Source organism: Ambystoma mexicanum, chromosome 2q (genome assembly GCF_040938575.1).
Source record: "Ambystoma mexicanum isolate Mex_15411 chromosome 2q, UKY_AmexF1_1, whole genome shotgun sequence".
Classification (NCBI taxonomy): Eukaryota; Metazoa; Chordata; class Amphibia; order Caudata; family Ambystomatidae; genus Ambystoma; species Ambystoma mexicanum.
This window is the reverse complement of record NC_090924.1, coordinates 1043127780-1043151353: the sequence shown is the minus strand read 5'-3', so window position 1 is coordinate 1043151353 and position 23574 is coordinate 1043127780. Positions and strand designations below refer to the sequence as shown.

The window sequence follows — 23574 nt, the reverse complement described above, 5'->3', positions numbered from 1 at the left end:
CTATCGCCCCATCGCACTTCTCGACTGCATCGGAAAACTCTTCGGATCCTTCCTACTTGACAGCTTCAAGATCTGGGTGTCTTCTTCAGAAGGGTGGGACAATTTCCAAACTGGCTTTAGGAAAAACCTAAGCACCATGGCAAACATATTTACTATCAACATTCTCAAGGCCAGAGTCCAGGAAGGGGCGCCCCCCCCCCGTGCCTGGCTTTTATCGACTTGTCCAAAGCATTCGACAAAGTAAACAGAGAGAAGCTATGGACAAAACTTACCAACTGGAACTGTCCCCCCGCCTTGTTGGATCCTATACAAGAACTTTACTCCGAAACATCTATGAGAGTCCGACTCAATGGTACAGGTCTACTCTCCTCACCAACTGGTACAAACTGTGGGGTTAAGCAAGGATGTCCCTTGGCACCGGCACTTTACAGTGCCTACACTGGCGATTACCAACATGCCGAAAAAAATGTAAAAGCTTTTCCCCCTTCGCTGTGCTCCGAAAAGATCAGTAGGCTACTTTACACAGATGATATCATTCTAATTGACCAAACGAAGATAGGGCTCCAGCGAAAACTGGACAATTTGAATGAATATCTGAAAACCAACGATCTGGAAAGCAACGCCCTGAAAACTAAAGTGATGTACCTGATAAAAGTAGGCCAAACGAAAAGCATCAGAGGCATGGTTCTTCAACAATGTCCGCCTCGAGGAGGTGGAATCTTTCAGATACCTGGGCACCATGTTCAGCAATAAGATGAATGAGCAACCAATGCTAGACCTCGTGATCCATAAAAACAAAACCTTGACTAATCAACTGATTATCATGGACAAAAAATGTGGTCGCTTTTCAGTCAAGGCGGCAATCATCTTTTCCAGGATGAAAGTGGTTCGAGCGCTTACCTACGGTGTGGCAGCCATGCCAAGTATTCCAGACTCAATTTGGCCCAAACTGGAAGGCTTCCTCGGGAAAAAAGTCCTCCGACTGCCTATCTCTACGTCAATAACTCCTATAAGAAGAGAACTCGGCCTTATCTCACTCGAAGGCACGGTATCCCTCAACAGCTTGATGTTCTACAGGGAAGGGAGATCATCTAAGGAGAAAATCTACACCCTAATTCAAGAAGAAATCAAGAAAGGCTCAAACAAAATGCTAACAACCTGGATACATAAAAAACAAACTCTCCTAAAAACAATAGGAAGTTCAGAGGACGAGCTTTTGGTTAATCCAACAAAGACAGCAAACAAATTGAAAGAATTTGACTGGTGCGACACACAGCTGAAAACTCTGAATTACAAATCTGCGACCCATCTGCCGCTTTTTTCCCAAAAAATAAATGAGCCTATCAGCTATTTATTGAAGTTTCCGAACAAAATCTTTCGCTCGACTTTCTTGAGAGCAAGACTGAACATTTTAAAAACAAACAAGGTCTTGAGAACTCGAAGCAAATCTGTGACTGACTCTTGCCATTTTTGTCTGAACCAGGACTCAAAGGAGAGCCTAAAACACTGGATTCTCCATTGCCTGGGTACCACTGGCAACAGGGAAAGTCACCTAGGTCACCTCTATTCTGAATTTTCACGACTGGACCAGGACTATTGGTGGTCTTTCTTGATGAATGGGCTAAGTCGAAGACCAGTCATCGCTGTTGTAAACTTTCTGCATAGTTTGAACTTGGACGCTATCTGTCAATGACCAGAAAAACCTTAAAGGATTTAGCCCTTCGACAAGCAACTGGACAAGCAACTTGAAGAAACAAAATGTGAAAACACACAAAAGTTTTTGAGGAACTAGGATTTTCTTTTGTAAAAACTGTTAATTTAGTTAACACAATAACAAAACAAAAAAAAGAAAATAGAGTCAGGTTTATGTGCACGTGAATCTAAGTGGTGTTCCCTTTTTTGGAGCACGTCTGACTCCCAGCGGTGAGTAGCATCTCACACACACAGCATGCACGCGAAGCTAACTCAATCTAGTCTTCCACTTCGCTGGAGTTGTGTGACCGGTGAGGGTGCATGTGCACAAGTTGGGTCACACAATAAAACTCAGTGCTATCGCACTACGTCAAGTCGCCCCGCTTCACAATAGTGTTCTGAATGTCCAAATAACTCGAGATCACCATGGCAACATGTTTACAAATCAGACAGTTGCGTCTGTGTTTAAAATTGAAATACATTTATCGTTACTGACAGTGTCTTCATTTTCTCATCAAGGTTCTGATCAAGTTTCTGAGATTTGTCCTGGGGAGCTTAGATTCCGTGTTACTCCTTTCCTCAATATTCCTCCTTAGTGGATTTACAAGGCCTGCAAGAGGAGCACCTCAAAACAAGTGATGCTCTTAGAAGGGTTGTTGATGAAAAGTAGATATAGAACTTTTGCCATGGTTCTGATCTGCTCCTACTGGTGACATTGTTAGCCTTCCTTGCCTTCCTGACCTATTCCTCCATCTTGGAATGGGATAATCCCTATTTGCTGTATGAAACATGATTAAGGAAAACCCCTTAGCGCAATCTAAAATTGCCAATAGACTCAAATCACGACCCAACCCAACCAAGCAACACGGACCATCTAATCACCCATCAACTCCTGTGAGAGACACACCCTCCCACCTTGTGAACCAAACTGTCTGCTAGACTCCCTTTCTGGCCCTGATGGACCTGACAGTGGCCTTTCCCCAAAGCCATGTCCCAGGGCCAGGTCTAAGTGGATGTTCATGGTAAAAATGTACCGACCAAACAAAGTGTATGCACATTCCTAACTGATTCCCCTGACCTTTCACCAGGACCATTTCCCTTCCAATGAACTAGACATTGTAACCTCCCTCTAAGGATTCTGGAATCTAGAATTGCTTGTACCTAATATTCAAGTTCATTTTGATCCACTTCCACTTCATTATAAGATTTTAAACTGCTTTCATCAACAACTGGCAATTTTTGAAATGTGAAGGTTACTTCAAACCCACCGTAACAGGAGTACTGATTCTCTCATACCCAAAAGCCTATGCAAATAGAACTAAACTTGTTCTGCCCTCTCAGCAGACTATGTATAGTTGATAAACAAGCTAGACTCCCCACTGGATATTTAGGACTAAGTTAGCGAGAGCATTCAGCAAGCCTCTTTTAACTAGCCTTTCCCAGCTGTTAAGGATCCTTGCCCCATAGCAGATACAGTTTCTCTCATAAACTGCAACCTTTCCTCTACATCTGGATGAGAGATCTCCCCCACGGCCACCTCCCATAGAAAACATGGATAATAACCTCACATTGATAAAAAATGTATATATGGAGATGTGTTTCCTTTGCAGTGATATTATAACTAAATGATGCTAAACAGATTAAATCTACCCAAATCTCTGCCGCTGATAAATGACACCTGAGATACATTTGAGTTCTTGATGGAACAGTTCTGTCTGCCCATTTGACTGAGGGTGATAACTGAAGTAAGATGGACCTCAATACATAAAGCCTTGCAGAAAACTAGAGGCAAATTGAGAACATCTAACAAAAATCATTGGAGTAGGAAGCCCATGAAGATGAACAATGTTTGAAGGAACCCCTGTAACCACACACACACACACCACACGACCACTGCACACACAGTTTCCCAGACGCACTCACACACTACCCAAGTAATGTAAACACACATACCAACCTAGCAGACCACACACAAACACACACACACCATCACTAAATAACCAACTCAATGTATGTCATCAACATCTCTACACATACACAAACCCATCCTTAGCACTTCACATGCAGACACCATCCCCAGCACTACACACACATTGTCCCCATCACTGCATATGCAGTGCCCAGCACCGCACGCACAGCACCACACACACAGAGCCAGAACAAAATCTTGCCTAACTAGGCATAATGGGATTTGGGATTACTCTGCTTTCTGGACATAGTGGTAACTGGAATTACTGTGATAACTAAAACTATTGGAATGTGGTTGGGATGTGATCCTACTGTACTACTTGGGCATAGTGGAATATGGCACTGTTTTGTAACTGGGCATACTAGTATCTGACCGTATTGAATTAAGTGGGCAAAATTGAACATGCCATTGATGTTCTAATTCAGCGAACTGGATTCAGGCTGTGCTATGCCACTTCGGCACAGCTATTCCTGTATGGTCTTAGTTGACTGTACATGAAATAATATGGCACAGCTCTGCCATCTGGGAATAGAGGAACTTGGCACTGTTCTGATAACTGGGAAAATGGCTTAAGGTCCTGGGGAATTGGATGGCAAAAGTTCAAATACTTTGGTTTCGGAGGCACTGCTTGGCAGTGATGCAAGTCTTTGAGGAAATTATATATCAACACCTAGGAATTGTGTGAATACCTGGGCCTTTGATGATATCACATAGTATATCATAGCAAAACGTGGCATATAAGAACCAGAGCATATCATGTCACTACCTGACAAATTATGGTACCTGGTGGATATAGGATAGAAATAGCTGGTAAAACCTGGAAACATGATATCAAAGGCTATTTATTAGAAAGCTATTGAATTGTCTCACTATATTCACTGTATACATTAAACCACAAGGATGGGTAATTGTAAAGACTGCACATTCTAAATCAAAGAAAGCCAAATAATGTCCTATCTGACCTGTTTTCAATGAAAACCAACATCAACTTTAGCACAATGTTAATGACAACAGTTACTGATACAAGACTTGTTAAATAATGTACCCAATGCCCCTAGAATACATCTTTAAACTGCTGCACAAGTCTGCAACAGATACCAAGTGGTTTCTGGACTGATTAAGCCAATACAATTGCCAATGTGCACACAACAAAGCACATCATTTGATATCACATCAAATACAAGTACATTAAATGAGCCTCGTAAAGTTGCTGTTCTGGCAGATGGACTGCGCTCATCACAGAATCTGAATAGCCTTTCATGACGGTTTGCTCAGAAGTCACTTGGCTGTGCTGGTGGCTGGGCAAAGCCTCACTTGACCTCAGATTTGGTTGTTGCAAATGTGACATAGGAAAACAAGTATGTTTTTCTCATCTTTGTCAAACCAAATGAAACACTCAGGAAGTGTGAGTTGCACAGTAAAATGTCCCTACTCACATGGTGCTGCAGTCTTGATCTCTATTGCACATATGAGCGCACATGCTCAAATGTTTGGTTTCCAGTTATCATCCATATATCATCACTTTCATGACTGCATGCATCGTTTTCTTCTGATTAGAGAAAGGTCTGCCCAATATGGTTGATGGGTGGTTGATGGTTTAGACGGTGGGATCTGTTGATGGAGCTATTCCTTGGCACATCGACCCGATGAATGATAACATCCATCCAGGATCCTGGCCATACATATGAGAGAAAATGCACATTCAACGGATTTCAGTGACTAACATAGAGTTACACTTTCATGTGGTCATTCACTATTCGGTGAGCCCAGAAACCCGGACCCTAAAGATTCAGGAGTTGGATTTGGAGCATCAACATTCCAATGCATGTTGCTAACTTGAATGTCTCAGATAATCCCCCTCTTCTTGCTGGGCCTTCTTGACTTTCCGACATATATAGATTACATACAAATTGAACTAGCTAAAGGATTGCAAAAGGGTTACAGGGTATTTTAATAAGAGAAGTAGAGAGAAAGCATATGTTCCTTTTTGGAATGCAAAGGTCTGATTCTCTCTGCTGCAGACATTCGTTTTCCTATAGGTCAGCATGTTCTGGAGCCCCTGCAAAGTAGAAGGCGGGTCTCGGGAGGGTATGAAAGAGACTTCCGGGGCTACTCATGTAGGGGAGTGAAGAAGAGAAGGTGCGTGTTTCCCTCGAGTGATCTGCTGTCACTGACACACACTGTTTTATCCAGGCCGTTGCTGTCCCATCTGCAGGTTTAGTGGCATGCACAGGTGAGGCACTCAGTTGCCTGGGCCCGGGCTTATTCCTAGCCATCATAAACAGGTGACGTTAGAAGTCTGGCGTTGATTTGAACGGAACTGAAGCTTGCCCTGTGGTCTGCGGGGGCTCATGTAAGGGGAGAGGAGTGGGTCAGCTTGGAGCACGCCATGCTGCTCACCAAGAAACAGGTTCATTCAGCCCCTGGTTGGGGGATGCCAGGCTGATGATAGAAGAAGCAGAGCAGTTGATTGAAGGAGGAATGGCCACCACTGGATTGAGGTGTATAAGCCACCAAGACTGCTCAGCACTGCAGCAAAATAACTGCAGTTATTACATGCATTCGGGAAATCTGATTGGTCAAGAAACACCCCTTAAATAGTCATATTTTCATATTCTTCCTGAAAATAGAATGTGACTCATTCTTCATTGAACTGAATAAAAGCATGGCTGTTTGAAGTGTTGTGTGGCATGTAGGGTGTCCAATGATCACCCATTAAATAACTCCCGCCCCTTGACACCGAACTTGTGTAATCTCTTCTGGTTTTGTTCTTGAGTCTCTTTTGAACGATTGACTTCATTTTCTGTAGTGAAATGAATAGGAACTGGTGTGTAATTGATCTAGAATTGTAATATGCTAATTTACGTAAACATGCAAAGGATCCAGCCACAGATCATGTTTCTATGACACTAATAGGCTTTGTCCCTTTTTTGTCACAGAGTATCCCATCCGCCACAAATTATCCTACCCTTTACGAACTGGGAGCCAAAAGAAAAACCCACTGAAGAAGGACACCACGGACCTCTAGTGCAGCATATTTATGAGGTCGGTACCCAAGATATTACAATTGACTATTCCAGAATCCTCACAGCAAAACAGTGTGATATTACAGTGCCTGCCTTGCATCAGAAGGCCCAAACCACTGAAAGATAACATGCACCCAGCTGGATGTCCTATAGTAGTTATCATTGCTGTTATAGCACACACCATATCTAATTCTCTGCCAGTATTCTTTCGTCGCCAGTATCCTCTTACAGTATCTAAGCTGTAGCACCACACTCGATCACCCTCACTTAAATTGCACGGAAGATCATATAAAGAACAACTGGCCAGATTGCCTACCTACACAAAGAGGCTGAGGCGCCTGCTGGTTACTCGGGTTTATTTTGCCAATGACCACTGCAAAGAAGTGGCCTGTTCACAGTGAAGTTGATCTCGAGCTAATGGCCATGCTGGCGGATTCTCGCAGCTGGCATCATGAACTAGGCATCACATCAACTTGCCGTGTCAAGCAAGTCCACACACATGAGTATGTGAGAGGGCGGGGTTGTGAACTGGCAGAGAGTTGTGAGTGATAACATTTTCATCAGAATTTTGCAATCCGAATGGTTGATAAATGAAGAGAATTTAGTTAAACCTATTCAGAGGTCTTCGGAAAAGAATATGCTATTCAAAAGTTTATTCTAGAATGGTTTTAATTGTAGGAATTAATGGCATTTTACAATATGCTTATATATTCTTTAAACATACACACTTTTGGTGTAGAGCTACGTCTACATTTCTAATCTTATTAGTTGTTTGTTTATTAATGAACAAACATAAATACTATGATAATTAACTAAAATATTTCTCTTCAATTGTCTGGCACTTAAGAAATATGTTAGTCTGTGTTGATTTTTCATCCTTAAAACGTTTGTGGTCGTGCTCTTGATAATGAATTTACATGTTGGTGTCTGTACTTTCCAGCAAGTCTCATGTACATACCCATTGCCATAAAATATTTGTATGTATTATGCATGGTGTAATGAGCATGAGAAGGGTTAACATGCCCTGCTCCGACTAAAGCAGTGTTCACAATATATCTGGGCTTCTTTTCTTTTCATCCATATCTGTTCGGCATCTTCTGCTCCCAGTGTGGACAGTAACCCAGGAGGTCCTGTCAACCTCAGGATATAAACTAGGGGCCTCATTACGAGTATGGAGGCAGCCATGCCCTTAATAAGAGCATGGCTGCAGTACCGGGTTCCTTCAATGAGGAATAACCGGGTCATTCCGACTTTGGAAGACCCAGTAATTCCTCCTTGAAGGAACCCATCCCCATTCCCCATAGGGCTCAATGGGAATGCGGAGGGAGCTAATAACGGGCCTGTTAATAATGGGCCAGTTATTAGCTCCCTGGTCCCCTCGCAGGACCCGCAAAGGACGTCTGGTCTGACCAGGCGTCCTTACTGGGTCCCGCAAGGGGACCTGGTAATAGGCCATCCCGTAATGAAGGGTGCCGGTCCCGTACCGGCACCCTTCATTACGGGAGCGCCTATGTTATAATGAGGCCCTAGATGTTTTCCCGTTGCATTGTAATCTACTAATGTGAGTATCTCAGGTTTATATTTTTATGTGCTGCCACCGAATGCCAGAACCTCTTTGCTCTGTATTGCTCTGATGTGTGGGCATGTTATTTCACAACACATTAGCTGTACTGTGATTACTAATAAAAGATATGTAAACATGATTATTCTTTTAAGAGATCTCATAATTATGGGAAGTTACAGAGCACAAAGGATAACTTAACCACTGCTTACTGCTTTGAAAATCCCCAAACTCCATAGTTACATAGTTAAGCACTTAGTAGCTTGGTATCCTACTAGAGAGTGTGCGATGTGAGACAACAGTTGCGCTCCATTACGGAGGGACCAGAAGACTGTGGGCCTCATTACACGGATGGCGGTAAGGGTTTACCGGTACCGGTATTTTACCGGTACCGGAAAATCCTTACCGCCTTACTACGAGGTCCCTTTGCGGGTTGGGGAATGTAACGCCTGCTTTTTGCAGGCGGTAAAAACCAACCCGCAAAGGGACCAGGGAGCTAATTACGGTACTGCAATTTGCGGTACCGTAATTAGCGCCTTCCCCATTCCCATAGAGCCCTAAGGGGCAAAAATTGGAATGGGGAAGGGCAATGGTGGAAGGGGGAATTACCGCCCCGCCAACCTTGGAATAAGGCGGTAATTCCCCTTTCCACCAAGGCGGTGCCGGTATTTTACCGGCATGAACCATGGCGCTAATAGCGCCATGGTTCACCGCCATCCATGTAAGGAGGCACTGTGTCTCTGAGCGTTGGGGTGTAGTTAGGCATTGGTACTGACATAGCTAAACCCTATTGCCTGTGTGCCTTGTTCTGATCTGCACAAGCATAAAGGCATTTATGAAGGACAGCGCTGGGATCGTAGATCCTAAATAACGGGTTAACATACAGTTTTCCAACTTCTGTGTGCAAAAAATGACTGTCAATCGGATAATAGGCAAATCACAACCATAGGTTTGCACGTGTGCAACGTATACTGTGCCAGCTCTATGCTATAGGTGCAAATTTAGTTTGAAGTGGCAAGACTGGAGTAGGTAGGGGAGTAATCAGTACTGCTCTGAGTATCTTTGAGATACCCTTAAAACGACCCTTAAGACGATATTAATAATTCGTACTTGCATATGAACATCTCAAAGTTGATCAGGATATCTCCTGTTCTGCCCTTGTGAATCAGGTATGAGGTAGTGGGTGCAAATCTGAGATGCGTTCCAGCATCTCCTCATTTACTACAATGCTAATCTTTGTGAATCAGGCCCTACAGAGTTAAACATTTCATAACAACCACTACAGTAAATTGAATTGCTGAATGTCCCATAAATTGTGAATTCCTATATTTTGGTCTTCTAATGCTTTTTTCTTTGTAAGGCTTCCCCTTGGGTCTTTCCATTATGATTCTGTATTTAGACCTGCATTATTGCATTTAACTTTAATCTACTATTCCTAATTCATTCGCAGCTTCATAACATAGGACCAAGTGCCATCAGCGATACACTTCTCAATGTTGGTTGGCCCTTAGCCAGTCGTGATGAATTTCTGCTGTACGTTTTCAGTATTAAGACAGACGGGCCTTTAAAGTGTGAAACAAGTACCGCCATCAACAAATTGCAATTAAAGGTAGGATATGATTTCACTCCCGAGCTTTTTTCAGTGTGGAAATAGATCAAGAATGTCGATAACGTCTGATTAAAATGTCCAGTGTTGGCCCTCACTTTGGAAATTAAACCACAGCTGCGAACTGATGATGTGTGAGAACCATGCTGTTAGGCCTTCTTTTTCTCCAAAATATTGTGATTGAATGGGAAATAAATAAAACCTGGGTCATTATCAAGGCTAGGTTCATGCTCTTGACATGCATACTACATACATGCTATAAAAATGCAGGAGCATTTATTGATTTTTCTGTAGGGGCTATTGCATTTGGTCCTAGAGAATGCAATCACGAGACCTTTCCTTCATTGTTATGCCACATTGTTGAATTATGTATTTTATTTATTTATTTATTTAATGTTACTTCATTGTGCATTACTTCATTGTGCATGTGAACCTTCGGAACGTGCAAGTGCAGAGAGAGAGAGAGATGTGTCAAGGGAAGGGGTAAGTGCTAGAGGTTGCACAGAGGGGGGAAGTGTCACAGAGTCAGTTACAATTATAAGTTGTGTGAACAAAATCAAACATCACAAGATAATTGCATTTTCTGTTTCTTCTATTGACGTGATATGAAAGAGAAGGCACTGTTTTACTTTCACAAGTCTTTAACCACCATTGACAACATTTGAGTAAACACGGTCAATTCATTATTAACTGAAGCTAAAACAAAATATGTACTTTAAATGTTTTAATAATGTTTGCATACATATCTAGTTAAGTTCCTTGTTACCAGGTTATGTAATCAGCAGTTTGCATGTCATTTTGGGTATATCATGAAACATTCTGTGTGCTGTTTAAGAGTTAAAGAAGACAAGAGTTAATAGCTGTCTGAAACATTCAGGCAATATACTGTGTCGCCAGATATTCTAAGCTGAGCACATATATACGTTTGCCATGGTCCTAGGTGCTTGGAAGTCTATTGCCAAGCGCAGGTCTGTTATTATCCAGCCATCCAGTTTCACAAACCAGTTGTGTTTTAGAAACGACCAAAAAGGATGCAAACTTTCTTCACTGTAGGTGATTTTATCTAGAATCTTCTCACACATATTTGTAGGTATCACAATAACTTCACTTCGTTTAACTACTAGCTGGCTTGATGCGCACAATCTTAGACTGTTATAAAAAGCTTCATAAAGCGCTATAAAGTTTTGAGAACACTGACATTCATACGCGATTGTCCATGCTGCCTTGTATATTCTTTAGTTCGTGTTTTAGGATAAGTTGCACCAATGCCTTTCGTGGTCTTTACATATTTGACAGTAGGGGCAAAGTCACAGCCATGGATCTAGCAAACCACATACAAATGGTGTACAATGTGTAAACGTCCACATACTTTGAGTTAACCTTTATTCACTGTAAAACAAGGGGGTGGTCTGGGAATCTCTCTACCAGCATGAACACAGCCCAATGACCTGTTCTTGGGTGAGTAACCCCTGGGAGAGACTCTACCAAGTCTTTAGCTCACTGTCCCTTTCACAGAGAAGAAATTTCCCTGCATATCAGTCTTTGTCCTGCCCAGGGGCAGTCCAGCTCCGAAATACTAGGCAACTCTCCTCTGAACAAGAGTACCAACAGCAACCCCAAGCACGTGTTTCAGCCTTGTTGGGCCTCATCAGTGAGGTGAAGCTGCGCCTCTCTAAGAACAGTGAGCACTGTACTCCACCTTGTTATTTTCTATACAATACCTCCTAAGTCCAATGTCATTTCAGTTATCTGCATACTTCTGTGTAGCATACATACAGTGTAGTATAAAAAATACAAAAATACAAATAGTGTAGGCATTTAGGGAATTTCAATTTTACATGTGTTTCATTATGGTACGTGGTATCTTGTATAAGCCTCAAAGCGCTGCTACAGAATCGAGGCGCCACATCCCATCATTAAAGAGGGAAATGACGGACGGACATAGACAGGTTTTAAAATCCTTCCTAAAGATAATGGAATTGCAACTACTGCGCAAGTCCGCAGGTCAAACATTCCAGTACGTGGCTGCCAGAACCAAAACGGATCTCCCTAATGCCCATTTGAAGCGATGTCCCTCTAGAGGCGGGGCATGCGATGAGCGCAAGTTGCGAGAGTGAGAATACTGCTGATTTTACTAGTCAGATAACTTGGGCCAATGTTTTGCAGGGCTTTCAAGAAAAACACAATGGTTGTGTGGTTTCATTAAATGTGTTGGCGTGTGCTTGCTGTCCATGTGCATAGAAAATACCTTTGATTTCGCATTGACAACTTGCTGAGTCAGCGACAATCTATGATACGATATTAACTTAAATTGTGTGCACATGTCCTAACTTTTGATTTCAGCCTTATAGATTTTATTTATCTATTTAAAACATTTTTTTTACTTCACCAGCGTTATCATCAAATTCTCAAGAGTCTAAAATCAACTGGCGGTATCAGATTAAGGGCCTGATATACAAAAGCTTTAGGCAATGGTGCAAGCCCATTGAAAAAAGGCCTTGTAAATCAGGCCCTTAGTGTTAATAAACAGGACAGCATGTATTGTATTGTATTGTACTTGTCATTTGTATAGTGACATTTTACCATTATTATAGTCTCAATGCACTGTTAGTGGGAATGCCCTCTGAGGATCAAAGTCAAGAGTGGAGAAGTTCATGGAACACAATTAGGATGCGTGTGTGCACTTGGCCAAAACAGGCTTAGCAGGGCTGGCCAGGCTCCGGTAGAGGGCAACCCATGTGGTCAGGCATGTGGATGAGTGCTGAGAGGACTGGGGTGGTGCCAGTGCTAGAGAATTGCTATGTGTTCAGCGTCCCCAAATTTGCCATAGGTCTGCGCTGCATAGATCTTCTATCAGAGGTGTTGAGGCATAGTCTGGTGTAAGCAGGAGGAGAATTTATGTGAATAACATAACCAAATGTTGTCGTAGTCCTTGCTGTATACTGATGTGTGTGGATAGCCATGCCTGCGGCCAGTGGAGTTGTGTATTATACGTACCTTGCCGCCATTGATGGCGCTTTGTTAATAGGTTGCCCGCTCAGGTACTTGACTTCTGTCAGTTCTTGTGGCTGTGATAAAAACGGTTAGCAGCAGCAACAGTCTATGCTTCAATTATTCACCACAGGGGGTGCATGGGTTGTGCCTCCAGATTCTTCTAGGTGGGTCGGGTGGTGAGTATCCCCAGATATCGAAAGCTTACTGAATATTTTATAGAGGTACCTGTCCATCCTATGGTTCATATTTGCGCAATCCCTGCCGATCACCCCCATTCCTTCCGGAGCGATGCTGAGCTGGTTCTTGCCCCCTTCTGGTGTTGCATAGGGGACCCCCACCTGGCATGCTAGTTCAGGATATAGCTGTGGCAGCCCGACATCCCATGAATTCCCTGCAATGAATCCCAATCTGTACGATTGCACTGGTGGTGGCGGAGGTTCCATCACACCAATGTGCTTTGACCACTATTGATGCGATTTGCTTGTTTTCCATGCATGCCTGATGCAGTCATTCATCAATCCTGTGACATTAATATGGCAATTATAATATGCCATGTGCCAAAAATAACTCCGTGTAAACAGCATTGGTGTAAATAGTGTTAATGCCATGAGTTCAGCCACCCTGATGGTTTTCACACCGCCATTATCTACCCCCATTATGCACCACCTATGGACGGTAGGTGGTGCATAGCTATGTTTTATGTATGCTTCCTCAGTTTGGTCTACTGAATGAGTGGGTTTTGCATCTGTGGTGGGCATAGGTTTCCTGTTTTTCTCTCTCTGCTATCATTGATGACAGGTATTGCTTTGTGTGATATCCTCTTCTCATTGTTTGTACATGGTGCATTTCCTTGTTCCGGGGCGTTTCATGGTAGCTTTGTGCGAGACAGTGCACACAGCATGCCACACATGATTCGTTTGCTCTTAATCCTCTGAATTTGCATTGGCCCTAAGGCTTATTTTTTTCTGTGCATGTCCCTCACATGGGCTGGCGCGTGCTTGCTCTTGGGAATGCTCTACTGTCTTCTGTCAATTACAGTGTCTGAAATTACACTGGCCAAATATGTCCTTCCATTCTATGAAAGAATTCCACTCCCTGCCACTCAGCAATATGGCAGACTGCTTTACTAGCGGGAGCAACTAGCCCCTCTTTGGCAAAACCATGTGGCGCTGCCATCCCTTGCTGATGCTGGTAGTTAAAGTCAGTCCAACTAAAATAATATGCTCAGATGGAACAATCCAGTAGCTTTCTGGGTCATGTAGACTTCATTTCCAGATTGTAGCAATGGAATCAGCAGGAGAGATGTGATGTTTGGAGTGACAGGCTAGCCATGGGGTTGCCGCATGGATATTATTTCTTGTGCATACTACGCTATGTGGATGTGTGTTGTGCCTTTAGCCATTCAATGTAATACTGTTGACTGCTGATACCTGCTCTGACTTGCCCTTCAATCACACCATGCTCATCCTGGTGTTCCGGGAAGTATATATCTTGCATCAGTACACATATTGGTAGGCCAGCTCTACTGGCACAGATTCTAAGTACAGCAGAGTGTGCGTCCCACTCTAAATCATAGCATTGAACTATAAGCAGTGAGAGAAGAGCATAGTGTGACTGGCTGATGAAGGCCGTCCAGAGTGTCCAGTAGTCCAATGATTATTTAGCAGCATAGGTTATCATGGTCGACTGGTACCACAAGTCCTTCATGCGTGCCCTGTTCTCAGACCTTTCATGTCTGGTGAACGGCCACTGCAGGCTCGGTTGCTCCTATCCATCAGTTTGCAGCTTGAACCTTTTCAATAGCAGTTCTTTGCAGTCGCATAAAACATGAAGAATGGTTTCTTTTACCGTAAAAGGAAGACTAGAAAATGTATGTTGGCGAGAATTATTGGACGTGATCGGTATAAATCACGCGTTTAGTATGTTATCTCGGAGCAGTCCTTCTGGAACTATATATGGGCTTCATTAATCACTTTTTGGGGAGATTCTGACCCAGAGTAAAACAAACAAGATAACACAATTAATAATAGTGGAACGAGCGGAAGCTGGCTGCTGTTTTTTTTACCCCACTCGGAGTCGCAAAAGAGTCATGATTTCTCAATAACTCTGTTCCACTAATGGATGCCTTTCCATGCCTCCGCAGGCACTGGAATGATGGATAGCGCTCTGCTGAGGCCCGCTGCTTCGCGAGCTCTTGCATCAAACTCCTTATGATTGCACTGGTTCAGAAATATATGGAGCCCATGTTTACAGATGAGAAGGTCATGTATGATCACGTGAGCCCGCCCTTTCCCAAGGAGGGATGATCTATTCCCATAGCGGAGAAGATCCACAACCTTCCACTTCTATCACAGCAGCGCTGACTCTGCATGGAGCAGTCAACCAAGGGCTGTTGATGTTTCCCCTTATTGGCTTATCAGAAGCAAATCTCTCCCCTATCTTTTTCACTGTCCAGGGTTATGAAAGAGGCCTCTGCAATGGAATTCTGTCGACAGAGAGCTGCTGTCCTATGCAGGTCTCTTTCACTGAACTGTAACCAACCTATTGAATAGCTATGATTGCTTCCACTCACTGTACACGCCCGGTTAGCTTGAGCAATGTTTTTTCTTTTTTTTCAAAAGCACTTTTCTCAAAATGGGCATCATGGCGATTGCCAAAAGCTGTACAACATTTTGTAAGTAAACATTATAAAATTCAAAAAAGAAAGACAAAAAAGCAATGCTAGAGGAACGTGAGTCAATCGAGTCAGGTTGAGTTGGTGAGAAGCTGAAATTCACTATGATGATCCAGCAGAAGGTGGCCAACGGAGGGGGAGCAGCAGTAAGTTTTTAGTCCCCAGTGAGAGACTTCAAAGCAGCATGGACCCCCTTCATAATAAACCCTAGTGGGCAAGCAGGAGAGAAGAGCGGCCCAGATGGGAGAACCTATGGGCAGCCTGCTTCTTGTACCCCCGCAAAAAAAGTTCTTTCAGAGTCACATCACACCTGGGTGGTTGATTTAATTAATTAATCCAGACAAGTACACTCATTGGTCCTGCCATACTCACTGGAGTCTCAATATAGTATCTGCCAGAAAGCAGCCGATAGGTAGGGCCTTGGAGAGGGGACGCTAAAGGGATAATGAGATTATTAGCCATCCATAACTCCTGGATCCAGCATGCCAGGCTCACTCCCTTTCTACCTCATCTCAAAATCATTGCCTGGCTCCACATATGCCACCCACTGCAGCTGGGGTCATGAGTGCCTCCCAGCCCCAGCATGCCAGGCTCACTCCCTCTCTACCTCATCTCCAAATCATTGCCTGGCTCCACATATGCCACCCACTGCCGCTGGGGTCATGAGTGCCTCCCAGCCCCAGCATGCCAGGCTCACTCCCTCTCTACCTCATCTCCGAATCATTGCCTGGCTCCACATATGCCACCCACTGCCGCTGGGGTCATGAGTGCCTCCCAGCCCAAGCATGCCAGGCTCACTCCCTCTCTACCTCATCTCCGAATCATTGCCTGGCTCCACATATGCCACCCACTGCCGCTGGGGTCATGAGTGCCTCCCAGCCCCAGCATGCCAGGCTCACTCCCTCTCTACCTCATCTCCAAATCATTGCCTGGCTCCACATATGCCACCCACTGCAGCTGGGGTCATGAGTGCCTCCCAGCCCCAGCATGCCAGGCTCACTCCCTCTCTACCTCATCTCCAAATCATTGCCTGGCTCCACATATGCCACCCACTGCAGCTGGGGTCATGAGTGCCTCCCAGCCCCAGCATGCCAGGCTCACTCTCTCTCTACCTCATCTCCAAATCATTACCTGGCTCCACATATGCCACCCACTGCAGCTGGGGTCATGAGTGCCTCCCAGCCCCAGCATGCCAGGCTCACTCCCTCTCTACCTCATCTCCGAATCATTGCCTGGCTCCACATATGCCACCCACTGCAGCTGGGGTCATGAGTGCCTCCCAGCCCCAGCATGCCAGGCTCACTCCCTCTCTACCTCGTTTCCAAATCATTGCCTGGCTCCACATATGCCACCCACTGCAGCTGGGGTCATGAGTGCCTCCCAGCCCCAGCATGCCAGGCTCACTCCTTCTCTACCTCATTTCCAAATCATTGCCTGGCTCCACATATGCCACCCACTGCCGCTGGGGTCATGTGTGCCTCCCAGCCCCAGCATGCCAGGCTCACTCCCTCTCTACCTCATCTCCAAATCATTGCCTGGCTCCACATATGCCACCCACTGCCGCTGGGGTCATGAGTGCCTCCCAGCCCCAGCATGCCAGGCTCACTCCCTCTCTACCTCGTCTCCAAATCATTGCCTGGCTCCACATATGCCACCCACTGCCGCTGGGGTCATGAGTGCCTCCCAGCCCCAGCATGCCAGGCTCACTCCCTCTCTACCTCGTCTCCAAATCATTGCCTGGCTCCACATATGCCACCCACTGCCGCTGGGGTCATGAGTGCCTCCCAGCCCCAGCATGCCAGGCTCACTCCCTCTCTACCTCATCTCCAAATCATTGCCTGGCTCCACATATGCCACCCACTGCCGCTGGGGTCATGAGTGCCTCCCAGCCCCAGCATGCCAGGCTCACTCCCTCTCTACCTCATCTCCAAATCATTGCCTGGCTCCACATATGCCACCCACTGCCGCTGGGGTCATGAGTGCCTCCCAGCCCCAGCATGCCAGGCTCACTCCCTCTCTACCTCATCTCCAAATCATTGCCTGGCTCCACATATGCCACCCACTGCCGCTGGGGTCATGAGTGCCTCCCAGCCCCAGCATGCCAGGCTCACTCCCTCTCTACCTCATCTCCAAATCATTGCCTGGCTCCACATATGCCACCCACTGCCGCTGGGGTCATGAGTGCCTCCCAGCCCCAGCATGCCAGGCTCACTCCCTCTCTACCTCATCTCCAAATCATTGCCTGGCTCCACATATGCCACCCACTGCCGCTGGGGTCATGAGTGCCTCCCAGCCCCAGCATGCCAGGCTCACTCCCTCTCTACCTCATCTCCGAATCATTGCCTGGCTCCACATATGCCACCCACTGCCGCTGGGGTCATGAGTGCCTCCCAGCCCCAGCATGCCAGGCTCACTCCCTCTCTACCTCATCTCCGAATCATTGCCTGGCTCCACATATGCCACCCACTGCCGCTGGGGTCATGAGTGCCTCCCAGCCCCAGCATGCCAGGCTCGCTCCCTCTCTACCTCATCTCCGAATCATTGCCTGGCTCCACATATGCCACCCACTGCCGCTGGGGTCATGAGCGCCACCCAGCCCCAGCATGCCAGGCTCGCTCCCTCTCTACCTCATCTCCGAATCATTGCCTGGCTCCACATATGCCACCCACTGCAGCTGGGGTCATGAGCGCCTCCCAGTCCCAGCATGCCAGGCTCACTCCCTCTCTACCTCATCTCCGAATCTTTGCCTGGCTCCACATATGCCACCCACTGCAGCTGGGGTTATGAGCGCCTCCCAGCCCCAGCATGCCAGGCTCACTCCCTCTCTACCTCATCTCCGAATCATTGCCTGGCTCCACATATGCCACCCACTGCAGCTGGGGTCATGAGTGCCTCCGAGCCCCAGCATGCCAGGCTCACTTCCTCTCTACCTCATCTCCGAATCATTGCCTGGTTCCACATATGCCACCCACTGCAGCTGGGGTCATGAGTGCCTCCCAGCCCCAGCATGCCAGGCTCACTCCCTCTCTACCTCATCTCCGAATCATTGCCTGGCTCCACATATGCCACCCACTGCAGCTGGGGTCATGAGTGCCTCCCAGCCCCAGCATGCCAGGCTCACTCCCTCTCTACCTCATTTCCGAATCATTGCCTGGCTCCACATATGCCACCCACTGCAGCTGGGGTCATGAGTGCCTCCCAGCCCCAGCATGCCAGGCTCACTCCCTCTCTACCTCATTTCCGAATCATTGCCTGGCTCCACATATGCCACCCACTGCAGCTGGGGTCATGAGTGCCTTCCAGCCCCAGCATGCCAGGCTCACTCCCTCTCTACCTCATTTCCAAATCATTGCCTGGCTCCACATATGCCACCCACTGCCGCTGGGGTCATGAGTGCCTCCCAGCCCCAGCATGCCAGGCTCACTCCCTCTCTACCTCATCTCCAAATCATTGCCTGGCTCCACATATGCCACCCACTGCCGCTGGGGTCATGAGTGCCTCCCAGCCCCAGCATGCCAGGCTCACTCCCTCTCTACCTCATCTCCAAATCATTGCCTGGCTCCACATATGCCACCCACTGCCGCTGGGGTCATGAGTGCCTCCCAGCCCCAGCATGCCAGGCTCACTCCCTCTCTACCTCATCTCCAAATCATTGCCTGGCTCCACATATGCCACCCACTGCCGCTGGGGTCATGAGTGCCTCCTAGCCCCAGCATGCCAGGCTCACTCCCTCTCTACCTCATCTCCAAATCATTGCCTGGCTCCACATATGCCACCCACTGCCGCTGGGGTCATGAGTGCCTCCCAGCCCCAGCATGCCAGGCTCGCTCCCTCTCTACCTCATCTCCAAATACTTGCTTGGCTCCACATATGCCACCCACTGCCGCTGGGGTCATGAGTGCCTCCCAGCCCCAGCATGCCAGGCTCGCTCCCTCTCTACCTCATCTCCAAATCATTGCCTGGCTCCACATATGCCACCCACTGCCGCTGGGGTCATGAGTGCCTCCCAGCCCCAGCATGCCAGGCTCGCTCCCTCTCTACCTCATCTCCAAATCATTGCCTGGCTCCAAATATGCCACCCACTGCAGCTGGGGTCATGAGTGCCTCCCAGCCCCAGAATGCCAGGCTCACTCCCTCTCTACCTCATCTCCAAATCATTGCCTGGCTCCAAATATGCCACCCACTGCCGCTGGGGTCATGAGTGCCTCCCAGCCCCAGAATGCCAGGCTCACTCCCTCTCTACCTCATCTCCAAATCATTGCCTGGCTCCAAATATGCCACCCACTGCAGCTGGGGTCATGAGTGCCTCCCAGCCCCAGCAGGCCTTGCTCACTCCCTCTCTACCTCATCTCCAAATCATTGCCTGGCTCCACATATGCCACCCACTGCAGCTGGGGTCATGAGTGCCTCCCAGCCCCAGCCGGCCAGGCTCGCTCCCTCTCTACCTCATCTCCAAATCATTGCCTGGCTCCACATATGCCACCCACTGCCGCTGGGGTCATGAGTGCCTCCCAGCCCCAGCATGCCAGGCTCGCTCCCTCTCTACCTCATCTCCAAATCATTGCCTGGCTCCAAATATGCCACCCACTGCAGCTGGGGTCATGAGTGCCTCCCAGCCCCAGAATGCCAGGCTCACTCCCTCTCTACCTCATCTCCAAATCATTGCCTGGCTCCAAATATGCCACCCACTGCCGCTGGGGTCATGAGTGCCTCCCAGCCCCAGAATGCCAGGCTCACTCCCTCTCTACCTCATCTCCAAATCATTGCCTGGCTCCAAATATGCCACCCACTGCCGCTGGGGTCATGAGTGCCTCCCAGCCCCAGAATGCCAGGCTCACTCCCTCTCTACCTCATCTCCAAATCATTGCCTGGCTCCAAATATGCCACCCACTGCAGCTGGGGTCATGAGTGCCTCCCAGCCCCAGCAGGCCTTGCTCACTCCCTCTCTACCTCATCTCCAAATCATTGCCTGGCTCCACATATGCCACCCACTGCAGCTGGGGTCATGAGTGCCTCCCAGCCCCAGCCGGCCAGGCTCAGTCCCTCTCTACCTCATCTCCAAATCATTGCCTGGCTCCACATATGCCACCCACTGCCGCTGGGGTCATGAGTGCCTCCCAGCCCCAGCATGCCAGGCTCACTCCCTCTCTACCTCATCTCAGAATCATTGCCTGGCTCCACATATGCCACCCACTGCAGCTCGGGTCATGAGTGCCTCCCAGCCCCAGCATGCCAGGCTCACTCCCTCTCTACCTCGTTTCCAAATCATTGCCTGGCTCCACATATGCCACCCACTGCAGCTGGGGTCATGAGTGCCTCCCAGCCCCAGCATGCCAGGCTCACTCCCTCTCTACCTCATTTCCAAATCATTGCCTGGCTCCACATATGCCACCCACTGCAGCTGGGGTCATGTGTGCCTCCCAGCCCCAGCATGCCAGGCTCACTCCCTCTCTACCTCATCTCCAAATCATTGCCTGGCTCCACATATGCCACCCACTGCCGCTGGGGTCATGAGTGCCTCCCAGCCCCAGCATGCCAGGCTCACTCCCTCTCTACCTCGTCTCCAAATCATTGCCTGGCTCCACATATGCCACCCACTGCCGCTGGGGTCATGAGTGCCTCCCAGCCCCAGCATGCCATGCTCACTCCCTCTCTACCTCGTCTCCAAATCATTGCCTGGCTCCACATATGCCACCCACTGCCGCTGGGGTCATGAGTGCCTCCCAGCCCCGGCATGCCAGGCTCACTCCCTCTCTACCTCATCTCCAAATCATTGCCTGGCTCCACATATGCCACCCACTGCCGCTGGGGTCATGAGTGCCTCCCAGCCCCAGCATGCCAGGCTCACTCCCTCTCTACCTCATCTCCAAATCATTGCCTGGCTCCACATATGCCACCCACTGCCGCTGGGGTCATGAGTGCCTCCCAGCCCCAGCATGCCAGGCTCACTCCCTCTCTACCTCATCTCCAAATCATTGCCTGGCTCCACATATGCCACCCACTGCCGCTGGGGTCATGAGTGCCTCCCAGCCCCAGCATGCCAGGCTCACTCCCTCTCTACCTCATCTCCAAATCATTGCCTGGCTCCACATATGCCACCCACTGCCGCTGGGGTCATGAGTGCCTCCCAGCCCCAGCATGCCAGGCTCACTCCCTCTCTACCTCATCTCCAAATCATTGCCTGGCTCCACATATGCCACCCACTGCCGCTGGGGTCATGAGTGCCTCCCAGCCCCAGCATGCCAGGCTCACTCCCTCTCTACCTCATCTCCAAATCATTGCCTGGCTCCACATACGCCACCCACTGCCGCTGGGGTCATGAGCGCCACCCAGCCCCAGCATGCCAGGCTCACTCCCTCTCTACCTCATCTCCGAATCATTGCCTGGCTCCACATATGCCACCCACTGCAGCTGGGGTCATGAGCGCCTCCCAGTCCCAGCATGCCAGGCTCACTCCCTCTCTACCTCATCTCCGAATCTTTGCCTGGCTCCACATATGCCACCCACTGCAGCTGGGGTCATGAGTGCCTCCCAGCCCCAGCATGCCAGGCTCACTCCCTCTCTACCTCATCTCCGAATCATTGCCTGGCTCCACATATGCCACCCACTGCAGCTGGGGTCATGAGTGCCTCCGAGCCCCAGCATGCCAGGCTCACTCCCTCTCTACCTCATCTCCGAATCATTGCCTGGTTCCACATATGCCACCCACTGCAGCTGGGGTCATGAGTGCCTCCCAGCCCCAGCATGCCAGGCTCACTCCCTCTCTACCTCGTTTCCAAATCATTGCCTGGCTCCACATATGCCACCCACTGCAGCTGGGGTCATGAGTGCCTCCCAGCCCCAGCATGCCAGGCTCACTCCTTCTCTACCTCATTTCCAAATCATTGCCTGGCTCCACATATGCCACCCACTGCAGCTGGGGTCATGTGTGCCTCCCAGCCCCAGCATGCCAGGCTCACTCCCTCTCTACCTCATCTCCAAATCATTGCCTGGCTCCACATATGCCACCCACTGCCGCTGGGGTCATGAGTGCCTCCCAGCCCCAGCATGCCAGGCTCACTCCCTCTCTACCTCGTCTCCAAATCATTGCCTGGCTCCACATATGCCACCCACTGCCGCTGGGGTCATGAGTGCCTCCCAGCCCCAGCATGCCAGGCTCACTCCCTCTCTACCTCGTCTCCAAATCATTGCCTGGCTCCACATATGCCACCCACTGCCGCTGGGGTCATGAGTGCCTCCCAGCCCCAGCATGCCAGGCTCACTCCCTCTCTACCTCGTCTCCAAATCATTGCCTGGCTCCACATATGCCACCCACTGCCGCTGGGGTCATGAGTGCCTCCCAGCCCCAGCATGCCAGGCTCACTCCCTCTCTACCTCATCTCCAAATCATTGCCTGGCTCCACATATGCCACCCACTGCCGCTGGGGTCATGAGTGCCTCCCAGCCCCAGCATGCCAGGCTCACTCCCTCTCTACCTCATCTCCAAATCATTGCCTGGCTCCACATATGCCACCCACTGCCGCTGGGGTCATGAGTGCCTCCCAGCCCCAGCATGCCAGGCTCGCTCCCTCTCTACCTCATCTCCAAATCATTGCCTGGCTCCACATATGCCACCCACTGCCGCTGGGGTCATGAGTGCCTCCCAGCCCCAGCATGCCAGGCTCGCTCCCTCTCTACCTCATCTCCAAATCATTGCCTGGCTCCACATATGCCACCCACTGCCGCTGGGGTCATGAGCGCCACCCAGCCCCAGCATGCCAGGCTCGCTCCCTCTCTACCTCATCTCCGAATCATTGCCTGGCTCCACATATGCCACCCACTGCAGCTGGGGTCATGAGCGCCTCCCAGTCCCAGCATGCCAGGCTCACTCCCTCTCTACCTCATCTCCGAATCTTTGCCTGGCTCCACATATGCCACCCACTGCAGCTGGGGTTATGAGCGCCTCCCAGCCCCAGCATGCCAGGCTCACTCCCTCTCTACCTCATCTCCGAATCATTGCCTGGCTCCACATATGCCACCCACTGCAGCTGGGGTCATGAGTGCCTCCGAGCC

At 48.6% G+C, this 23574-nt stretch overlaps 1 protein-coding gene across 1 annotated transcript in view; it reads left to right on the top strand.

Moving 5' to 3' along the window:
- ITGA8 (integrin subunit alpha 8) overlaps positions 1 to 23574 on the top strand; it is a 791003-nt gene that overhangs the window by 487550 nt on the left and 279879 nt on the right. Inside the window, exons 24-25 of the mRNA XM_069648404.1 lie at positions 6601 to 6706; positions 9699 to 9857. Coding sequence (XP_069504505.1) covers positions 6601 to 6706; positions 9699 to 9857 — 265 coding nt within the window. The remainder of the gene's footprint in view (positions 1 to 6600; positions 6707 to 9698; positions 9858 to 23574) is intronic.